The sequence below is a fragment of the Orbicella faveolata genome, unplaced genomic scaffold (assembly GCF_042242905.1).
Source record: "Orbicella faveolata isolate gen_17 unplaced genomic scaffold, um_ofav_v1 contig_1, whole genome shotgun sequence".
NCBI classification, from domain to species: domain Eukaryota; kingdom Metazoa; phylum Cnidaria; class Anthozoa; order Scleractinia; family Merulinidae; genus Orbicella; species Orbicella faveolata.
This window is the reverse complement of record NW_028301536.1, coordinates 29,030,669-29,052,006: the sequence shown is the minus strand read 5'-3', so window position 1 is coordinate 29,052,006 and position 21,338 is coordinate 29,030,669. Positions and strand designations below refer to the sequence as shown.

The following is a 21,338-nucleotide window of genomic DNA, read 5'->3' as shown; positions in this document are numbered from 1 at the left end:
GTGCTACATGAAATCGAGGCGCTCACACATGTCCGAAGTGACGTGGCGGCCGCCATATTGTTTTCTGCGGTAGAATTTTATACTTTTTCTACCGATTTTCTTTGCATATTGGTGGTCCTAGTGAGAGTGTTATTACTTTTGATTCGCTAATCAGTACTTGGTACCTTCTTGTATATTTCTGAGGGGTTTTAGCCGCCATGCTCACGAAATTTGAAACAAAATCAGCCAGAGTGAAAGGTAAGGGGAAAGAACCACGGTCCTTTTTAATCCGTTCCATGCATGCTTTCACAGTGGAGCTTCATTCAAAATAATAGTTTCTACTGTTGTGATCGTTCTTCTGTGATTCCTTTTCATCGCTATCAACAAGATAATTTCACAGAAACCAAGTACGCCGAGCTATGTCCCTCTTATGTTCACTTTTACCTTGGTGGAGAGACCTTTAGGGTGCAAGAATTTGAACTCTCTGTTGTACATGTGTTTATATATAAGCTTGATAGGTTGTATCATGCTATTTTCTAATGATATCACTTAAGTAGTGTTTTCTTTAGGATGGAGCAGTATAAAAACACGGATAGTGTTATTAAAGGCGAAGGTTTTCTCCCGCAGCAAGTTATAAGCTTATCCTTGTAGATTCAGCACTGAAAATTAAAGACTTCTTTTATTACATGTACACGAATAAAATAATAATTTTATTAATTTTAATTTTATGCACTGTGGTTGATTTTATCAAATCAGTTTATTCAGTTGAGCTGTCTCAAAACCCACATTACGTACAGGAGATTGTTTTCACTTTTGTTCACAAAGGTTTAGATGAGCTGAGATTTTTTACTGGTATTGTAACAAGTAGACTATTTCAGAGCTTTTGCAGTACATGTTCAGGACATCTCTTTCTGGGTGCTTCTGCCAACTGGTTACTTCCTGAATAAAATGGCTAAATTAGCATCCCCTTGTTCCACTTACATGCATTGTTTTAAACCATGAATGGGGAGTTGCTCTGTGTGGTTTTGTGAACTTTTTTCTTCTTTGTTGTTTCAGGCATTGCCTTTCACCCCAACAGGCCATGGGTTCTTGCAAGTCTGCACAATGGTGTTATTCAGTTGTGGGATTACCGCATGTGCACACTGCTGGAGAGATTTGATGAACATGACGGTGAGTGTGTTGGAGCAGCTTCCCTGTCTTATACTGATAGAGAGCATAAGACACGGAAGTGCGAAGAGATGAATTTTTTGTTCTTTATTTTAAAAATAATATTTTGCTCACTGGCTGCATTTGTTCATTAAAGTATTGTTTTTAACATGAGAAAATAGGATACATATGTCCAAGCCATCATGCAATTTTCTTTTTATTAATGCACAAACATGCATGAGAAAGTCGTTGATGATATTGTCAATATCTTCACTAGTGAGGATATGGATATATGCCAATCTGGTCCTGGATGTAGTTTTGCATGGGTGTTATGTTTTCCAGTAAAACCAGGCTCTGAAATTAACCTTTTCCTAAGGGAGCCAACTGGCGACTAACCTGAAAGTTTTAGGTTTTAAAATTCTGATCGCCAACACTTAATATTTGGACGCATTGGCGACCAGTCAGTTGCAATTTCGGACCCTGAAAACACTTATGTCTATTTGACTTACATTGTATTATGCCATTCACAGAATAAGAATTAATTAGTAAACTCAGTTAATACATGTAGTATAGTAAGCCTTGTTAACACTCATTGACTGAATGGTGATGTATCCACTGGATGCAGTTGTCCATTCTTTGAAAAATAAAGAAAGGACTGTTGGAAGTGATACGATTTTAATTATAATGATCTCACACTCAAGTTCACCTGATATCAAACATGTCTTTTCTAGGTCCTGTGAGAGGTATCAACTTCCATGCCAACCAGCCCCTTTTTGTTTCTGGAGGAGATGATTACAAAATTAAGGTTGGTCCTTTGTTATGCCCAACATTTATATGAGTGTATAGCATTTGCTCTTTGTATTTAGTTAAACAGCGTGTGTAACTAACTAGGAAAACTTTTGTATTTTGGTAGATCTGGAATTACAAACAGAAGAAATGTCTTTTCACTCTGTTGGGCCATCTCGATTATATCAGAACTACTTTCTATCACCAAGTAAGTGGTGCATGTGTATGCATTTATTAAGACATTTTCAAGCTTCTCTGACTTGAACCTGTCTTGTGCAGTAACCACATGTACATAACATTTCATTCACAGGAGTATCCATGGATAATTAGTGCCTCTGATGATCAAACAATCCGCATCTGGAACTGGCAGTCACGAACCTGCATCTGGTGAGTCATCCACTGTACATAGGATATACATGTATCAAGAAGGGTGTGTTATATTTAATGCATTCTTGTCTGGCAAGTCTTTGAATAAATTATCATCGTCATCATTATTATCATCAGTACTTTGGAATTTGAGTCTTTGGACTTAAACTGGGCTATAGGGCATCAGCAAAGTTTCTCCATTCCTATCAGTCCTTTGCAAGCTGCGAGGCTAGCTCCCAGTTGAGGTGTAGAGCCTGAAGTTCTGCCTCTACAGTCCTCCTCCAGGTGGATTTGTTAGAGCCTCTTTTCTTCTTTCCCTCTGGTGTTCATCTGAGAGTGACTTTAGAAATGGTTCAATGGTTTCTCTGGAGCACATGAGTGATTCAACACCATCCTCTTACAAGAACAATCCTGCAAGAGAGAAATAATAAACAACGTAATTTTAGTTATATCAAGTAGTACATGTATGTCCGACTTGTTTACCATTTCGACCAGGCACTGTAAAACATAAATGCGTTATGCAATAGAGTTTATTTCCACCTGATAATGTTTTTTTTTGGTGCATCTTGTCTAGTGTTTTGACAGGGCATAATCATTATGTGATGTGTGCACAGTTTCACCCTACTGAAGACTTGGTTGTCTCGGCCTCTCTTGACCAGACAGTTAGAGTATGGGATATTTCAGGTAACTGTGTTACTATTTTATAGTAGTTATTGTTTGGTGTGTATCATATAGTAACTGTGTACACTTGTAAATTGGATTCGACAGTGATAGACAATGTCACACACTGAAAGTTTGACCAGAAAGAAGTGGGTGCTTGCATTGTCATTCCATTAGCTTAGCCTCTTTTAGTTCAAAAATTTTCTGGTACAGATTTTACAGTGTTGAGGAAAAGGTTGTTGTTATTCATCGTGGTAGATGCAATAATAAAGTGCGTTATCGTTTGTCTCACTTTGTAGTCACTTGAGATGTAGATCGCGACGTTTCAACTGCTTACTGCTAGTCTTCTTCAGGCGATAAGGTCGACTGTTTGCACGGTGTCATTTATATCACAAAGGTCGGCTGTGATTGGTGCATTTCGATCCTCCTATTGTTCCATTGTTTTAGCGAGTAGCTGTTCTCTCAGTGGTCCCTTGGGGAACAGCTACTCAACGGAACAATGGAACAATAGGAGGATCGCAATGCACCAATCACAACCGACCTTTGTGATATAAATGACACCGTGCATTTAGTTGACCTTATCACCTGAAGAAGACTAGCAGTAAGCAGTCGAAACGTCGCAATCTACATCTCAAGTGACTACATCGTGAGACAAACGATAACACACATTATTATTAGATTTTACAGTGTCAATACAAAAACAATAAGTATGAAATTTTTAAATAATAACGCTTGTTCTATTCCCTAACACACATTTCTATTTAATTATGCTTAGAGTGAGTGAATTTTTAAATCTGACAGGTCTCAGGAAGAAAACTGTTGCACCTGGTGCGGGTGGCTTAGAGGAACACCTGAAGACACCTGGCCACACTGACCTCTTTGGTCAGTCAGATGCGATTGTGAAGCATGTTTTGGAGGTGAAATATTAACAATCCAATCTGAAAATGCTACTTATGTTAATATGACCACAATAAATTTGTTTAACTCAAATTTTGCAGTGCATGTATACAAGGAAAAAGCAACCAGCTTCAAAATTTTGCTAGACAAAATTGCCAGTCACTGACTTAGTTTAAAACCCCATAAAGCATGCATGGACATGTACGTGTAGCTCATTTAATGAAGCTAAACAAATGCTCAGAATTGATATGTTGATGTTGCTTAGAGGTAAACAATGACAACTGCTTTCTTATGATGTCAGGGTCATGACCGTGGTGTGAACTGGGTTGCTTTCCATCCTACCATGCCACTCATTGTATCCGGCGCTGATGACAGACAAGTCAAGTTGTGGAGAATGAATGGTAATACTTGTGATCTTGATACACATTTGAGAAACAACAATTCTAAGCAATATTACTGGTCCTGAAAATAATAATTCTTCTATTGGAAACATCTGAAGTGATGTGTTAAGTCTGGCAATAATTTTTATTTTTCTTACCATTTCCAGACTCCAAGGCTTGGGAAGTGGACACATGTCGTGGACACTATAATAATGTATCCTGTGTTATGTTCCACCCTAGACAAGAGCTCATTTTAAGTAAGTGTGCTTGATGGTTTTACTTCAGTAGAAACAGCTTTCAGCAACTTTCAGTTGACAAATGTATCTGCTAAAGGAAGGTACAAAAACAAAGTATCTCACAAAGAAATGGCTGGAGACATTAGTTCCCTGGCCTCCATGTGCCAGGAAAGGTGGATACTTTTAAAGCACTTTTCTGAAGGCTGCACAAGAAAGTAGTTATGAGTGAGTCACTTCTGACTCTTCAAAGAACCCGGAAAAACAGATGCACATTGTCACAGCCATGTTACTGGATTTTGTGAACTGTCAGATTTTGCATATATGGTGAAATCCTCGATTTTTTGAAACTACCATTTCTTGAAACCAGTTACTGTTTCCCTCTACTCATTCCAACACTAATTTTACCACCCAATTTCTCAAATTACCCATTTTTTCAAACCAACTGTGGTTTCTCTTGGAGGTTTGAAAAATCAGGATTCCTTTGTATCTGAGAGAAGTATCAGAATAGTACTATTTGAAAGAGCACCAAGAATAATAATTATTAGTATCACCCAACTAGTGGACTAATGCAAATCCTGCATTTTGATTGGCTACGCTACTAGGGGACTATTAGTAATAGTCCTTGAGTAGCGAAATTGGCGCCATCGAGCGTGATGCTTTCTTTCGTTTTATTCCCAAATAAATATTTCTTCAACTTGCATTTGCTAACTTTATTATTACCTTTTCTGTCAGACTAGCTGGGTGATACTAAAACAATTAGACCCTTCGCCCTTAAGGGCCACGGGTCTAATTGTTAATGAGCCATCAATGATGAAGAACAGAGTGTTTTGCATTTTCAGTCAGCACAACCAGCACACTACCCAACGCAACTGCACTAAAGAACAAAAAATGATAGACATGCATGTACATGTATTCATCCTATGTGAAGTATCTTACAATTTGCTTGTGCCATTTACAGGTAATTCCGAAGACAAGAGTATCAGAGTCTGGGACATGTCAAAGAGGTGAGAGCATCATGTTGCCTGTGTGTCACATGAATTGTGCAAAATGATATGATTTTTTTAATAAAGCTGATGAGCAGCTCACAGGGACTCTGTAACCACTTTATTCTATTCTAGATAATACCAAATGAGTCTGTTACATGGCTAAAAGGCTGAATTTGGCTTCTTTAATTCTTACTTACTTTCAGAACGGGAGTCCAAACCTTCAGGAGGGAACATGACAGGTTCTGGGTAGCAGCTGCTCATCCCACACTCAACCTATTCGCTGCTGGTAGGCTGCATGCACTTTTACATCCTGTTTGAGTACAAAACATCATCAAACTTTGTATACTGGCAACAGTCCTGGACAAGTCAACTACCGTATTTTCCCGTGTATAAGTTGACCTTTCAAGACCTAAAAATCAGTCCAAAAATTCGCCCTCGACTTATACATGGGTCAAAACTTGAGATCCAAGCGCCAGTCAAACAATTAGCATAATAATTGTCTTTCGATGTTAACAAACATGTGATAAACAGCAGCACAGTTTACAACGTACGTTCGCTTAGCGATCTGTCTCTCCATATCAGAGCTTCAAGTTAAAATGCATCAACATTTATCTGTTAAATTTTAACCTGAATCTTGTAGACACTCACTGGTTCAATTTTGTCATAAAGAACCAATATTTTTCCTTTAAATAAAGCCGTAGTAAAGCCGCTGGGAGAAAATATCTTTCACGCTTGAAACTTCTCTGCTTGGTAACCTGGCAGGATACGAGTGCGAGGACTTCTGTACCAGTACTTGACCGATTTCAAGGCTTGACTACCAAGTTCCCAACACACGCTTTGCACTTAGTTTATGGCGTCGTTCTGAAAGTCGTGAGCTTCTTTGGTGTTTTGCCTGTCTTATAAAGCCACTTTTAATCTCTTCGCACTTAAAAAGGCTTGTTTGAAATCCTTTCGTTTGATTTTTGTGAGCATTTTACAAAAATTATCATCGAAAAGTCTGCATGCACATGTGTTGCTAAACTGGGTAAAACGCTCGTATACGTGCCATAATAAGCTTTAAAACTGCGCGTTGAAACATGCTGTGATTTGTTTACATATCTGTGGTAGCTGAAAGATAATTTTAAGAAATGCAAGATAAGTTTTCCAAGAAATTCTTACTTGGAAATTAAGAAAATCTAGTTTTTGGCCTCAAAAATTGGGGGTCGACTTATACACGGGATCGACTAATGTACGGGTAAATACGGTAACAGTGTATCTTCCTTGATACATTTTGTGTACATGCTGTAGTCCATCTTCTGCACATGTTGTGTGCTTTTTGTAGGGATGTATACTGTAGCTAAGAGAACGCAACCTGCTCATTGCACTGACAGGAGGAGAGCCTTTAACCAGGTGAATCTCACCAAAAACGGGTGCAAAAGCGTTAAAAGCTGGCTGGAGTTGTTAAGCAGAGCCAGTGTAATGTTTTCTTGGCTACTGCACATTCCTGCTTTGGTTGTTAGATGTGTACCATGCCTTATAAGTACTGTACTGTGTAGTAGTGCATTACTGGTAATTGATGAGCATCTTTTCCTGTAGGTCATGACAGTGGAATGATCGTCTTTAAATTAGAGAGGGAAAGGCCAGCCTATGCTGTTCATGGAAACACTTTGTATTATACCAAGGTATGCTGAGAAAATGCAGCTACGTGTACAAAAAACTTTGTCATAGTAAGTTTACGTATCAATCTATAGAAATGGATGATCTAATCTTGTGTATGATGGAGGTGATTGATACAAATTTAATGCATCACTGATTCACAGCCATGCTACTGGCTTATTACCCCAGATTATTGTGGCTTTAAGTGAAGTACACGGCAGCTAGTGAAACACAGCCCATATCAGCTCTCCCTCTACATGCATCTATGTACATGTACAGTAGATGTCATTTCATCTGATCTCACACTGGATAAATATCTCTAAATATACATGCAACTCTTTTGCAGGAGCGATTTTTGAGGATGTATGAGTTTGGAACTTCTAAAGATGTACCAGTGATGCAGTTTAGAAGGTAAATCAGATCTTTATGTTACCTTGCAACATCATTTATGACTCTTCTCGGAGACTGTTTTCCCACTCCCTCCCCTTCCTCTCTTTCCACTGTTTTATCAGTGTGATGGGTGCCTGTTTTCTCCTCTCTGCATGGGTGCTTATGGCTAGGTTGCCAGGATTTGCCAGCCATGAGAGTGGTCTCCATCTAAGAGCTGGCTGCTTATAGTGGAAGCCCCTGGATGTCTCAGGCACCCAATCTCCACTTTGTAAGGCAATTGTTAAATTATTGTTCTTGCTGGATTATTAATTTTTTTCTCACTTTGTAGGAATTCATCTCGCACTCCTGTGTATAGCATGTCTTACAACCCTGCTGAAAACTGTGTTCTTCTTTGTACAGTAAGTGATCTTTATTTACACTTGCATCGTAGTAATGAGGTAAAAACAGAAATCTTTTATCCATCAACCTTCATGTGATATAAAATTTGTTTTACTCCCTAACTCCTAACCAAGTTAGAATTTTGAGAATGATCTGTTGTGCTGCAAGTATATATTTTGGAAGTGACCTCTGTCCATAAATTTTATTTTAATTGGTTATTATTTTATTATGTTTTTAGAATGCAAGCAATCCAGAAAACTGTGTTTATGAACTGCATGCTGTTCCCAAGGAAATTGACAGTAGCAACCCGGAAGGTATACAAGTAACATCGTGTACATACCTGTACATGTAAAAGAATAATTATGTGGTGTTCTTCAGATGAGCTTACTCTTGCAAGAAGTCGGTCCCATTTATTATATGTACATGTAACCACTGGAATTGCAACTGCACTGTCTGGTATTGGAATAATAATCGGAGAGCTACTTGCAAGTATTGCAGTGGTTTGTGGCTTTTCATCCGCTAGTCCAACAGCATTCAGCAAAAAAACTTGAAACAGAAACCTCACTTGCCGTTGCCACACAAAACTCTATCAGCAAGTTGGTTTTGATAGCTCTTGATGTTATATGGCATCAATATCGATTGACATTGACTTAATGTATATTACATGCCTGTGTTCTGTTTCAGTGTCTGAGGGTAAGAGAGCATCTGGATTGACAGCAGTGTGGGTGGCTCGCAATAGATTTGCTGTCTTGGATAGGACACACAATGTAAGATGCGATCATTGATTTGATATATTAGATATGCGATTGATTGTCAGGACTCATTGACTGGTGTGTCTTCCTTGAGCATTTTTTTGTCTAAACTCTTTGCACTACTGAGGGAGTTAAGGTTTTGTATTACTGAAATTGAAGTGCTTTGAAATCTTGATAGGCCTTGATAGGCTTAGATTTTATAAATACTGGTCACTAACAAAAGTCCTTTAAGACTTACATGTAAGGCTACTCTCACCTTCTGATATGGATAATCCCACTAAATTGACATCTATTGATTTGAAATCCAAATTGAAGCAAACTCGAAGAGTTTTGTTTGATTGAGATTTCATGTCATGTTTTATTTGTTTGTGGTAACTAGTTATTGATCAAGAACCTGAAGAATGAAGTGACAAAGAAAGTTCAAACTCCGCCTTGTGAAATGATATTTTATGCTGGTACTGGAAGCTTGTTATTAAGGGACTCTGACTCTGTCACATTATTTGATGTACAACAGAAGAGGTATGTTTTTGTTTTCATAGCCATTTCATGTTTCTTTTAATGGTATTTAGTAAATCATTCATGTGTTGTATGGTGGATAGTCTGTGTATACATATTAACAGACCCAAATTAAAGTTTAAGTTTGAATTCTGGTCAGGATCTTTGTGTTGTGTTCTTGGGCAAGTCCCTTCCTTCTCTCAGTGCAGTGCCTGAATTATATCTGATCCTCTAATTATCTCTGTATTGAAATTCTTGTGTTTCTTTAGGTCCTTGGCATCTGTCAAAGTGAACAAGGTGCGCTATGTGGTGTGGTCTGCTGACATGGCCCATGTAGCTCTGTTAGGAAAACATGGTGAGTCTAAAACAACTTTTGATCAAGTTTAAAAATGGAATTACAATAATCATAGCAAATTGGCCCTTGGCAAAAGTGAGAAAATAAAGAAACATGAAAAAAAGTATACAGACATAAATGTTTGGTTGTTTTAAATACATGTATAAAAGGTCTTCACACAATTTTTCTTATTTATTTTGCACACAGTTGTCGCAATCTGCAATCGAAAGTTGGAGTGCTTATGTACCATCCATGAAAACATCCGTGTCAAGAGTGGGGCCTGGGAAGAAAATGGCGTGTTTGTCTACACCACTAGCAACCACATCAAATATGCATTAACTAATGGGTTAGTCTGCATTATGTGGGTGCTTTTATTTCCTGTATTGGTTTATAGATACAGTATGTACAGGATTATATAGGAGTTAAACGGTCCTTTGAGCCAGCAAAGGTGCCATGATGCCAGGGGGGTCCAGTAAGATTCTAAGTCCAAACTTCAACATGTAGTATGGATAAAAAGTAGACAGAGGTCAAGGATGGACAAATGGAGACATCGTAATTGAAAAGTAATGAGCTCCTCTTTGAATTTTCCTGATTGATTAATTGATTGATTGTGTTTTAGTGATCACGGGATCATCCGTACACTTGACTTGCCTATCTACATTACTAGAGTGAAGGTGAGTTCATTCTCAAACAATTTTTAATAGGAATTTTTGTTTTGTTGTTTGAATGCACAAAACATGTCAGTTGGTTGACAAAACCTGCTTTTTTTAATTTGTACTGCAAAATGTTATACCTATCATATATTTCGTGAACATGGAGAAGAATTGAAGATGACTTTTATGAGTACTAACAGTGGGTGTTACAATTGATACTTGAGGATAAAACTAACAGCCTATTATTGTACTTGTTCAGGGAAGCAGCGTGTACTGCCTTGACCGAGAGTGCAAAACTAGAGTTCTTGGAATTGATCCAACGGAGTTTAAATTCAAACTGGCCCTGATCAATCGCAAATATGATGAGGCAAGTTAAGTTTTACAGTCCTGTGTGGTTTAATGTAAATGTTATATGACATATTGATGTTAAATTTATGTTAAATTTATATTAAAACGTGACATTTTGAAATTTATTTTAAATGGTGCTGTCACATTAGGTTCTTCACATGGTGAGAAATGCAAAATTAGTTGGACAGTCCATTATCTCTTACCTGCAAAAGAAAGGTTATCCTGAGGTATGTAAAAAGAGTCTTATTTCACTGTTTGGTAAATGATGTAAATAGTGAAAATGAAGATTTTTCCTTTGATTGACCCTTAACAAACATCCTGAAATAAACACTTAATCATCCCTAAAAATTGACCCAGGTTTGGGGGTTTGAGAAAAATAACTATATTTTATCAAGAGTTAAAAACCCGGGGCAATTATTTGTAACCCTAGCTGGAAGCTAAGGGTGCAACAACCCAGTATGACCACTAGCGCTGATCCAAAGGAGTCTCATTTACTTTTATTGTGCTTGACAATTATCAAGACAGTAGTTAAAAATTGTCCTTATTAGCCACATACTTTACAGCTTAAATGTTTATTTTGATTAATGGTTTATTCTTTTTCTTTTTTCAGGTTGCTCTACATTTTGTTAAAGATGAAAAGACCAGATTTGGATTGGCCTTGGAATGTGGTAACATTGAGGTAGGTGTACAAAGTTTACAGACTTGCTCTTACTTATTGCACTTGAGAAATGATGATAAAATTCCTGAAAATTCAAGGCTGTGGTCTAAGAAAACTTTTGAGGAGCCCAAAGGTTCCTAACCTTGAAATCCTGGCTGCCCAGCACTTATGGTGGCTGAACAGAGTTTTTGATACCTGTGTTTCAATCACCTTTTTCTCTAAAACCCTTGATCCCTCGGTTGTCAAAAATGGCAGCAAGCAAGTTAACAACACAAACTTTGGTTTTTTGATGGTTAAGCTGACGGATGTGCCATTGCCATGGCAACATGAATAAATATAAACAGGCCTTTAAAATCGGTTTTATTTATTTGTAGAAAAACTAGTCGTTAGATTTACTTTATAATTTGCATACAACAAGCTTGTAACGATTCTCACAAGTTAACACCATTTTGCTAATAATTTAACAGAGAGATCTTTAATTATCCCTTGTTGAAGGTTCACTGGAATATCTAGAATTTCCTTTAAAGTTCAATTTTTTTCAGTACTCCAGTTACAATGTACTTATTTCGTAAAGTATGTTTGTGCCAAATTTCATGAAATTCTAATGAGTGGTTCTTGAGAAATAGGCATATCTCCGAGAGTGCAATTTTTCATTCGATTGCAATTTTTTCACTTACTATGCATGCGCTGCATTTAACTGGGTTCTTTCGGTTCTTTCAGTAACGAAGAAAAAGCTGAGAATTGCTGGGTTCTTTGCATTGTTACCTTTTCTAACACATCTTTGTAGTAAAAGACTAAAGCTATCAATACACTGCGTTCAATTATGGAGAAAAATAGCACAGACAGTGCGGGTGTTGAGTTAATAAAATGATCGCTCTATTGACAGCATGTTTGTTTTTTGCAATCCTTGTGCATGCACTGAGTTGCATCCGCAAAAGCACGCGCAAAAACCGTGTTCGGCCACCTTAAGCTTATATGACAAAAGTGAGTTTTTCTAGTCGCCCAAAGGCAAAAGTTAGTCACATCTAGCACCCGGGCACAATTAATTTCCAGTTTAACATTTTACAGCAGCTGATCTTTGTTATTAAACATGCTAATGTGATCACCAAGAGTTACATGATGACTTATCAAAATCTAGTTTATAATTACTCTTTTTATTTCATAAATTGTTGCTAACACAATTGATTGATAAACTATCGGTAGGTAAAATTCAAGAATATTGATTTTGATCCAGCTCTGTTTTTGATCTTGTAATCAACAGGTTGCACTAGAAGCAGCTCGAAGTCTTGATGATAAGGGATGTTGGGAGAGACTAGGAGCTGCTGCATTGACACAAGGAAATCACCAGGTACATGCTCATGTGTAATGCAACTAAATGCATAATTATGCAAATTCTATGATATTTTGTCCAGCATTGTTTTTTGAAAACAGTAATAACCATAATATGCAAGCCATTGGTGGCATCAGTTTGATTCTTGTAGACTGGTTCAATTTTATTGGCTTGCTAGATAGACCGAAGTCTTACTCACCTGGTATGTTGACTTGTAGCACACTGGGTCTTCAGGCTTCAATATTTGTTTGATACTGTTCATAAAAAACATGCAGTTTATTACCAGAAACAAAATGTTGGAAGCTTACAGTGTGTCATGTTATCCATTATTCTTAACAGGTGGTGGAAATGGCATACCAAAGAACAAAGAACTTTGACAAGTTGTCTTTCCTTTATCTCATCACTGGCAATCTTGAGAAACTTGGCAAAATGACAAAGATTGGTATGTAGGGTTTTCATTTTAGTACTAAATGTCAATTAGTTTGTGGAGTGAGACATGACTTATTTTAGAAAGTGTTCAAATCAACATGAGCGATTTCTTTTTTTCTATGTGGCCATTCAGCTGAAATCCGCAAAGACATGAGTGGCCAATACCACAATGCATTGTACACTGGTGATGTGGAAGAAAGAATCAAGATCCTGAAGAGCCTTAGTCAAGGTATGCCTGTTGTCTTTTTTAATTATTTAAACCACAATGAAAATATATTTTTGATGCTGATACTGTAGGTCCTGAGATAAAACAGCTAAGGCAGGGGTTTCATTTAACGTTTTCATCAAGAGGGTTATCACAGGCAGGCAAAACTTTTTGAACTGAAGTTCGTTATAAGCAAAACTTTGCTCTAGATGATCGAACTAGGTGGGCAAAATTGTCCTCACAGCCAGTCAATTTATGTGGTGCCCAGCCCTTATTGAAACCCTGGCTAAGGTTCATCATAATATTTACAATGATTGCATTTTTTTGTCTTTTTGTTCAGGCTCATTGGCATACTTAACAGCAGCTACACATGGCCTAGCAGAGGAATGCCAGGAGATCAAGGACACATTTGATCTTGACCCAGAGGCAGTAAGTAAAGTTTAACATAATTATTCTTGATTTTTTTTTTGTTTTTTTTTTTTTTGTCAGTTTTCTTTTGTTTTGAAATCTTATAAACCAGTGGAATTTGTTTTGGTTCCTTTGTTGTATTATGATACTCTGAAACAAAGGAAACTAACATCAAACTTGTTTATGATTTCAAGTAAAAGTCTCTTTCTTTAATATCTTATATCAATATTCCTAATTATTTTATTCCTTATTTAATTTTGTTTTCCTTTCCAATTTTACCATCTTGTTTCCCTCACAGCTCCCTCCTGTGAACCCAAGTGCCAAGTTGTTACAACCTCCCCTGCCAATTCTACAGAATGAGGGCAATTGGCCATTACTTACTGTGGCTAAGACCTTCTTTGAAGGGGCCATGGCTGCAAAAGGTAAGACACAAGAAGGGAGATCTTCAATGGCTGTTAATTTTCAATGCTTATGCATAGTTCACCATTGCTGATAGTGCTTAAAACAGAGTTGGCACATGATTGTGCTATGCTGATAATCACTTAGCAGTGCTCCAGAAGTGCTCAGGTGCCACAGGCGACTAACTTTTGTCTTTGGGCGACTTCATATAAGGTTTAAGTGCTGGGCACCCAAGATTTCATGGTTGGGAACCTTTTGGCTCCTCAAAATTTTATTAGACCACAGCCTTGCTTAGTAATAATAATTGCAAGTTGCACATGAGTGAATTTTTGCAGAGCCCTTTTTATACTGTGCACTATAATATTGTTGTTAAGTAACAATTTGGTATGGTTTCTACTGCATTTATGTACCTGGATGTTGTAAGTTACACTGAAACAATGTACATGTATGTATAGGGCTTAAGTCTTGTTTTGAGTCACTGCCCCTCCACTTTTGTAGAGCCTACACTGTAGTTTCCTAATTTCTGTTGGACACTTATGAATGTAATAGTCTATGCTATCCTGAAACATGAAACTTTTCAAAAACTTTTCAATATCATGTTATTCAATACCCAACTGGTGAAATTTGGATGTAATGTGCAAGTTGAAAAATCCTGCCTTGCATGTGTGCCAGGTGTAGCTTTTGTTTCTTCTTGTTTAGTGGAGTGAAAATAGACATTTGAACTGATTTTATTCATCTCTGATTGACAGCTGGCGGTGGAGCTGCTGCTGCAATGGTGGCAGCTGACATGGATGAAGGTGCTGGAGAAGGCTGGGGAGAGGATGCAGCACTTGTGATCGATGAAGGTACCTTTTAGTTTGAAACATGATTTCCTGCTTGTTGTGCTGTTTTCATAAAATGGCATGTCAACTTGATTGTAGAAGGAGGATTTGGCGATGACGGTTTGGACGGAGACATCCTTGGAGGAGATGAAGAGGGTGGTGGATGGGATGTGGGAGATGAAGATCTGGTTCTCCCCCCTGACTTGGTGAGCCTTTGCGAGAGGTTTTTTTTATAGCATTCTACGTTAATCCTGGATTTAACCAGTTTTACAAATGATCAAGAGGTTTTAGGATTGACCAGACACAGTCTGCTTTTAATTTGTCTCTCTTACCAGGAACATAATTTCATTTCAATTTTTTGTCCAGTTGTTGTAACTAAGGATAAGTGTTTTTATCTTTTGATATAAGAAAAGCATTTATTATTTTTAAAAAACAAATTGCATATTCAGTTACTAGGTTTACATTACAATGTTCAGACAAGGTTTTGTATTCAGGTTTCTTTTTCAAAATTTCTGTTTAAATTAATATCTACCACATGGATTTCAGGTTATAAGTTATCAATATTATATAGTCTGCTGGTGATGTGTTTTTTGAAAATCTATGTTGTATTGAATTCCCAGGATGTTGGCCTAGCAGCTGGTACTGGAGATGAAGGTTACTTTGTACCTCCTGTCAAGGGAACTAGTCAGTCTCAGGTAATTACACAACTTGTTTGTGGCTACAGAATGTGATAATGATTAGATTCCTGGGTGTCGAGCAAATCAAGCCACTGCTTCGTGATCAAATGTATGCAATGCCTGCCAATTCATTGACATCTGCACCATTCACAAAGTACTTTCTTTAGTCTTAGCTAGTGAAAATTTTATAAGCATTTAGAATTTTCTCTGCACCCTTGATCTCTGTTTTTGTATGGATTGAATACCTTTTTCAAGACCTTGTCTAAGTCTGTTTACTCCTGTTTGCAGGTGTGGTGTACGAATTCCCAGCTTGCTGTTGATCACATTCTTGCTGGATCCTTTGAAAGTGCCATGAGGGTGAGTTACAGGTTGAAGATCATAATTTTTGGGTAACTAGTTAATATTTCTTCATTGTTTCTGTTTCATGGTAATCTCTACTGGTGTAATGTGGCTGCATGTAGGATACATTTTACTGGTACCAGTAATACAACAGTTTGTACTTGGAATTAAACATTGTTTCATAAGCAACAACGATTAGTGGTGTGGGTTTGAAAAAGCAGAACTTCAGTGAAAAAATGTGCAGCACTGTCAAACATTTTTGTAGCAGTTTGATGCTATACACAGTGAAACTGAGAATTGAATGTTGAGCAAATTTATTGAAAGATGTTAACACATACCAAGGAAGTGCGAGTCACGGTGTTTCCAGTTTGATTGTGATAAGCTGGTTCAATTTCCTAGACTCGCTAGATAGAATGTGAGTCTTACTCACCTGGTTAGTTTGTTCGTGACATGCTGGGTCTTCAGGCTTCAACACTATTTATATTTACACTTTTCCAATTTTAGACTGCTGCTATTCTTACTAGCAATAAGAATGATGGTATTATGTGTAATACTGAGGGAATGGTCAATGAGATATACAATAGTAGTATTTTGAATTTCTTGATTGATTAATTTTAGCAGTTGTAATTTCCTTTTTGTATTCTTGTTTGACAGCTTCTTCATGACCAAGTAGGTGTTGTTGTGTTTGAACCTTTCAAGCCACTGTTTATGCTTGCCTTTTCTCGTGCAAGAACAGCACTTCCAGCAGCACCTGGAGGGCCACCCTTGTTAGGACATCCACACAGAAACTGGTGAGCTTTTATACTGATTGGTAAATTTTCAGTTGAAAAATCCTTTGGCAGTCTGAGTGGATGTTCATGTGTACTTACATGTAATGATAATACCAGTGTATGCTGTGCATTTTGCCTTATTGTGTGTCACACAACCATTGTTACTTATAACTGACACATTATTTCATTCCACTAACATATTTGTATATGTTATTCATTTATTCTAATGCAATATTTCTGTTTGCATAGGAGAGAAGCTGGAGCTAAAGGTGGCCTACCTGCAGTAGGAATGAAACTGAACATGCTTGTGCAACGATTACAGGTTATTATTAATCCTTTTCATGTGCACTCAAAATTATACAGAATCTCAATTTCTGGTGCAGAAACTGGAAAACTGCAAATTCGCATTGATCAATCGTTCAAATTATACAAACTAAATCTTGACAGGGTTACATGTAAGTAATAGTGCATTGTAAGCTTTTATCAGACAGACTAGTGACCTACAAGGTAGTCTTTGAAGCTGTTCTGGCTTACAACTAAAATTTGCTGTTGTCATTATTTTTTTATTTTTATTTTATTTTTTTTTTCAGGCTGCGTATCAATTGACCACAGGAGGTAAGTTCCAAGATGCAGTCCAAAAACTCCACACTATTCTTTTGAGCGTTACTCTACTGGTTGTGGACAGTAAACAAGAAATCAGTGAAACCCAGCAGCTGTTAGGGATATGCCGTGAATATATTGTTGGACTGCAGATGGAAGTGAAGAGAAAGGAGCTACCTAAGGTAAGACAAAATGTTCTTTTACAGTAGGACCAATGTCACTTAATTCATTCATAGTCCTATTGTCCATGGAACTTTCCAATAAAGTCCACTGTTTTCACTAACGTGAAGCACTAATTCCTTCACAGAACACACTTGAAGAGCAGAAGAGGCTGTGTGAGGTTAGTTTTACCTGAGGAATATTATTAACAGATGTGTAAACAGCGTGCTGTGAAATTTAATCTTTACCGTTGATCATAGTAATTTATTGTGCAATTAACTATTTTAGTTAATACTGAGTTAGTCATGTATTTTCCAAATACATCAATGAATCAAACAGATGCTATATGTTTTATAATAATACTATTTCTTATCATGAGCTGATACTGGGATGGACAAATTGAGTCTCTTCCTTACTTGCCGAATCTATTAATTAATCAGCTATTGATTCATCGATCAATCAGTCAGTCATTCATCTTGATCAATCAGTTGATTAAATTTTCAATCTTGCATGTAGGGTTAATGTCAGCTAGGATTGATGAGAGAATTTCATTGACCCTATTGGTCTATTACACAGGACATTGTAAATATTAGCTCCTCTTTCTTACCAGCTGTTCACCTTCTTCTTCCTAACTGGTTATCATAGCATTAATCAACTAGGAGTATTTCTACTCCCCCTGGATGGGATGCTAGTCCACCGCAGGGTTACCCCCAGCATTAAACTTGTTGTTACCCATTTATACACCTGGGTGGAGAGAGGCACCTAGACAATAGAGTGGGGCTTGTAACTAGTGATTATTTCAGTAGTCACTCAACACAATAGTAACACTCATGGAATTGGCAGCTGACAAAGTTTGTTAATTGTGTGATTGCAGATGGCTGCCTATTTTACACACTGTAACCTTCAACCAGTGCATCAGATTCTTACCCTTAGGACTGCGGTCAATCTTTTCTTTAAGGTGAGAAAGCATAATTTTCGACAAAAACTTGAGTGACTTTTAGTTTTTCCATTATTTTGTTTTTGGTGATGGGTGAGGGATGACTGTCAATAATGTACCATGGATGAGGGAAAGATCTTTGACGTGGAATTTTCCATGCAGAAAAATGCTTGTCTAACTGATTAGTATGAATTCCTTTCCCTATTATTTACTGCAGCTAAAGAATTTCAAGACGGCTGGCTCCTTTGCCCGACGTTTGCTGGAACTGGGGCCACGCCCCGATGTTGCAACACAGGTACATAAACAACCAAACTCTGTTTCTTACTTGACATAGTCGTACATTTTATGGTATTAACTGAGAGGGTTGTATATTTTCTTTTTAGATTCGCAAGATCCTTCAGGCGTGTGACAAGAATCCAACTGATGCTCACGTTCTTCAATATGATGAACACAACCCTTTCACCATCTGTGGAGCTTCATATAAACCCCTCTACAGGTACAGCTGAGTGTGAAACAATAAAGTTGTCGGGTCTTGTTAGCTGAAGTTAGCATATACTAAATAAACATAAAATGAAAGGCCAGCTCTTCATTTCTTTGTCTGTCTTTGTTTATACAGAGGCAAGCCACAGGAAAAATGTCCTCTCTGTCAAGCTTCCTATTGTCCTGAATTCAAAGGAACAATCTGCAATGTCTGTAAGGTAAGGTTTAAGGTAATTCCCTTGAAATTGTTCGACTATCAAACTTTTCTTGAAACTTAGCATAATTACCATTCATGATATGAACATGGAAAAAATGCAATAAAAAAAATGGGGTCACCATGCTGGTTTACGGGTCAGCAGGCTCTTAAAATGGGGTATTTTTACTGGTTGTGCATTAAAAGTTTGAATCACTTTCATACAGAATTAAGTCTTGGTTACTTGAAAGACACACAATTTTATCTTGAAAGTAAAGCTTCTTTTATTCACATAAGCAGTATTGCTTCATTTAAGCCGTTTTTGATCGCCTGGTTGCCCAATGTAATACTAAGGAATTACCTTAAGACTTTCCAGAGCTATCCTGTGTGTATCAACTGAACACCGAATTCAAATACAATTCAGCAATATGGTCAGTGTGTGAGGAGTTGAGTGTGTATCTAATAAAAAATATCTGTATCATCATAGGCATGTAATGTGTGCAAAGAGCTATAAATAGCCATCTTGTTCCCTTATGTCCCTAACCAGGCTTTTAGCCAGGATTTAAAAAGTGGTCATCCAGTATGTGCTGTAGGGCCTGCTCAAATGAACATTTATAAGGCAATATATGGAAAATACCACAATTTATTTTCTTTAAAAAGTGGCCATCCACAGGACGCCTGGACACCCATCTGGCTGAAAGCCTGTCACTAACGTGCTACATGAATTCACTTCCTAACCTTCTGATAAATGTTTACACGTCATTATCAGTGTTGGAAACTAAATTTTGACAGCACTTGCCATTCTGGCGAGTGACTCTCAAAATCCACTCACCTGGTGTAATTTTCACTCGCCCAGAACGATGCTCCACCCCTCCCCCCCCCCCCCCCCCAAATTCTCCAGAATGATTCACAATAGACCATATGTTTTTTCGGTATCTTGTAATCATGGACGCCCACCTTGCCATTTCGTGTTGAGCTTTCTTGTTTTGGTCCTTATATGAGATGCCTCTGGTATGTGTCATTGTGAGGAAGCAGTGTTTCATTTTGTCTATTCATGAAACATCAAGTTGGGCATCTCAAAAGATAAAAAAAAGATTAAAGAAAGCACCAGAAAGTTCTCATTTAGAGATATTCTTGCCAAAATGGAAAATAAAAATTTAGCTTAAATAATTTACCAAAAATGAAAATCTTACTCACCAAACGAGCCAGTGATCAATAATTTGTACTCGCCCAACGCTTTTAACACTCATGTTGGTGAGGGGGAGCATTAATTTCCAACACTGCAATTTTTTTTTCCTTACAAGATCAGCGCATTGGCACCCTTGTAAAGACAATTGTTTTGATGTACCACCAAACTCTCATTGCTAACACTAAAAGAACTGCATGCAAGTTAATGTTAGCAGTATTAATTTTTTTTTTATCTAAAATTGACGCAGGCTTTTTTCTTTCTGTTTCATGGTTGTACAGGTAGCTGAGGTTGGTAAAGATGCTATTGGTCTCAGAGTAAGCCCATTACAGTTCAGATGAAGTACTTCAAAGGAACTTAGTGGAAATGCTTTTAATTATTAGAAGTTACATGTAATTACCGCTAATGTGGTTTTGCAACAAAAACTTTATCAATGTATGAAGAAACCATATTCAAGCTTCTTCAGACCTATAAAGAGAAAGAACACATACATGTACTCCAACATCTCAAGAAGGTTTTACTTTCAGGGTGTCTAGTGCAGCATTCAAATAATATGGTATAACTCTTGTCAAATGGTAGTTTAAGAGAGTTTAGAATTCCTTTCTGAGGGATATGAGAAATTTAACGGATACACAGTTCAAAACATGGAGACAATGCATTCATAAATGAAAAAGTGTTTAAAATGCAACTGCCCATTTTCCATTGTTTGTTACATTAAGTTAATGCATTATTTTGCTTTTGTAATTGCAACTGAAGTGTAGAACTCTATAATAGTCTGTTATTAGTGTTTTTTAAAAGTAGGTGCCTGAAAATAGATACTGTAAGAAATAAATCACCAAAAATAATGCCTCTTATTGATCAATGTGTTCAGAGATGTCCAATGCTTAAAAGTACAAACAAGAAATGTTTTGGAACTAGAGGGAAAGCTGTCATCAAAGTTGGCAGCTCTGCATCAGAATCATAGTGAGAAGTATAGTGATTCAAACTTGTCAGTCCAAAGATAATGCCATCCATTGGAAGAGGCAGCTGGGGAAGAATGTGGGTACTGCTAACAGCAACTGGAAATCAGCCCTTCAGCTCTAACAGAACTGTGAAAACTCTGTATGAAAAAAAGTGTCGTTGTTTAATAAATATTTCAAACTTAGATTTAAAACAAAGTTGTGCTTCTCATTACACTTGCCTGTAAAGTTATCATACTTCACTGATCAGTTTGTGTGACACCAAATTGTAATTAGGTATCAAGTTAAATTACTAGTAAGATGCCCATGTCTGTACTGCATTAGGACACTGCTCTTCTTAACTAAGAACTTCTGGTAAAAGTTTTGT

General features: G+C 37.3%; 1 protein-coding gene across 1 annotated transcript; it reads left to right on the top strand.

The window, feature by feature from the left end:
• Window positions 1-17: 17 nt before the first annotated feature.
• Window positions 18-21,169, top strand: LOC110049308 (coatomer subunit alpha-like). The gene is made up of 41 exons (XM_089271024.1): window positions 18-237; window positions 1,036-1,149; window positions 1,857-1,930; window positions 2,039-2,119; window positions 2,222-2,298; window positions 2,852-2,961; window positions 3,739-3,854; window positions 4,136-4,235; window positions 4,382-4,471; window positions 5,409-5,454; window positions 5,640-5,722; window positions 7,012-7,097; window positions 7,418-7,482; window positions 7,790-7,859; window positions 8,078-8,153; window positions 8,524-8,606; window positions 8,971-9,110; window positions 9,356-9,441; window positions 9,628-9,766; window positions 10,040-10,094; window positions 10,333-10,440; window positions 10,571-10,648; window positions 11,032-11,100; window positions 12,341-12,427; window positions 12,749-12,851; window positions 12,972-13,067; window positions 13,384-13,472; window positions 13,750-13,873; window positions 14,600-14,695; window positions 14,771-14,877; window positions 15,292-15,366; window positions 15,637-15,705; window positions 16,342-16,478; window positions 16,707-16,779; window positions 17,048-17,239; window positions 17,365-17,397; window positions 18,091-18,174; window positions 18,371-18,448; window positions 18,537-18,649; window positions 18,770-18,851; window positions 20,294-21,169. The coding sequence occupies exons 1-41, from the start codon at window positions 198-200 to the stop codon at window positions 20,351-20,353; spliced, it is 3,684 nt and encodes a 1,227-aa protein (XP_089127150.1). The 5' UTR covers window positions 18-197; the 3' UTR covers window positions 20,354-21,169.
• Window positions 21,170-21,338: the final 169 nt, after the last annotated feature.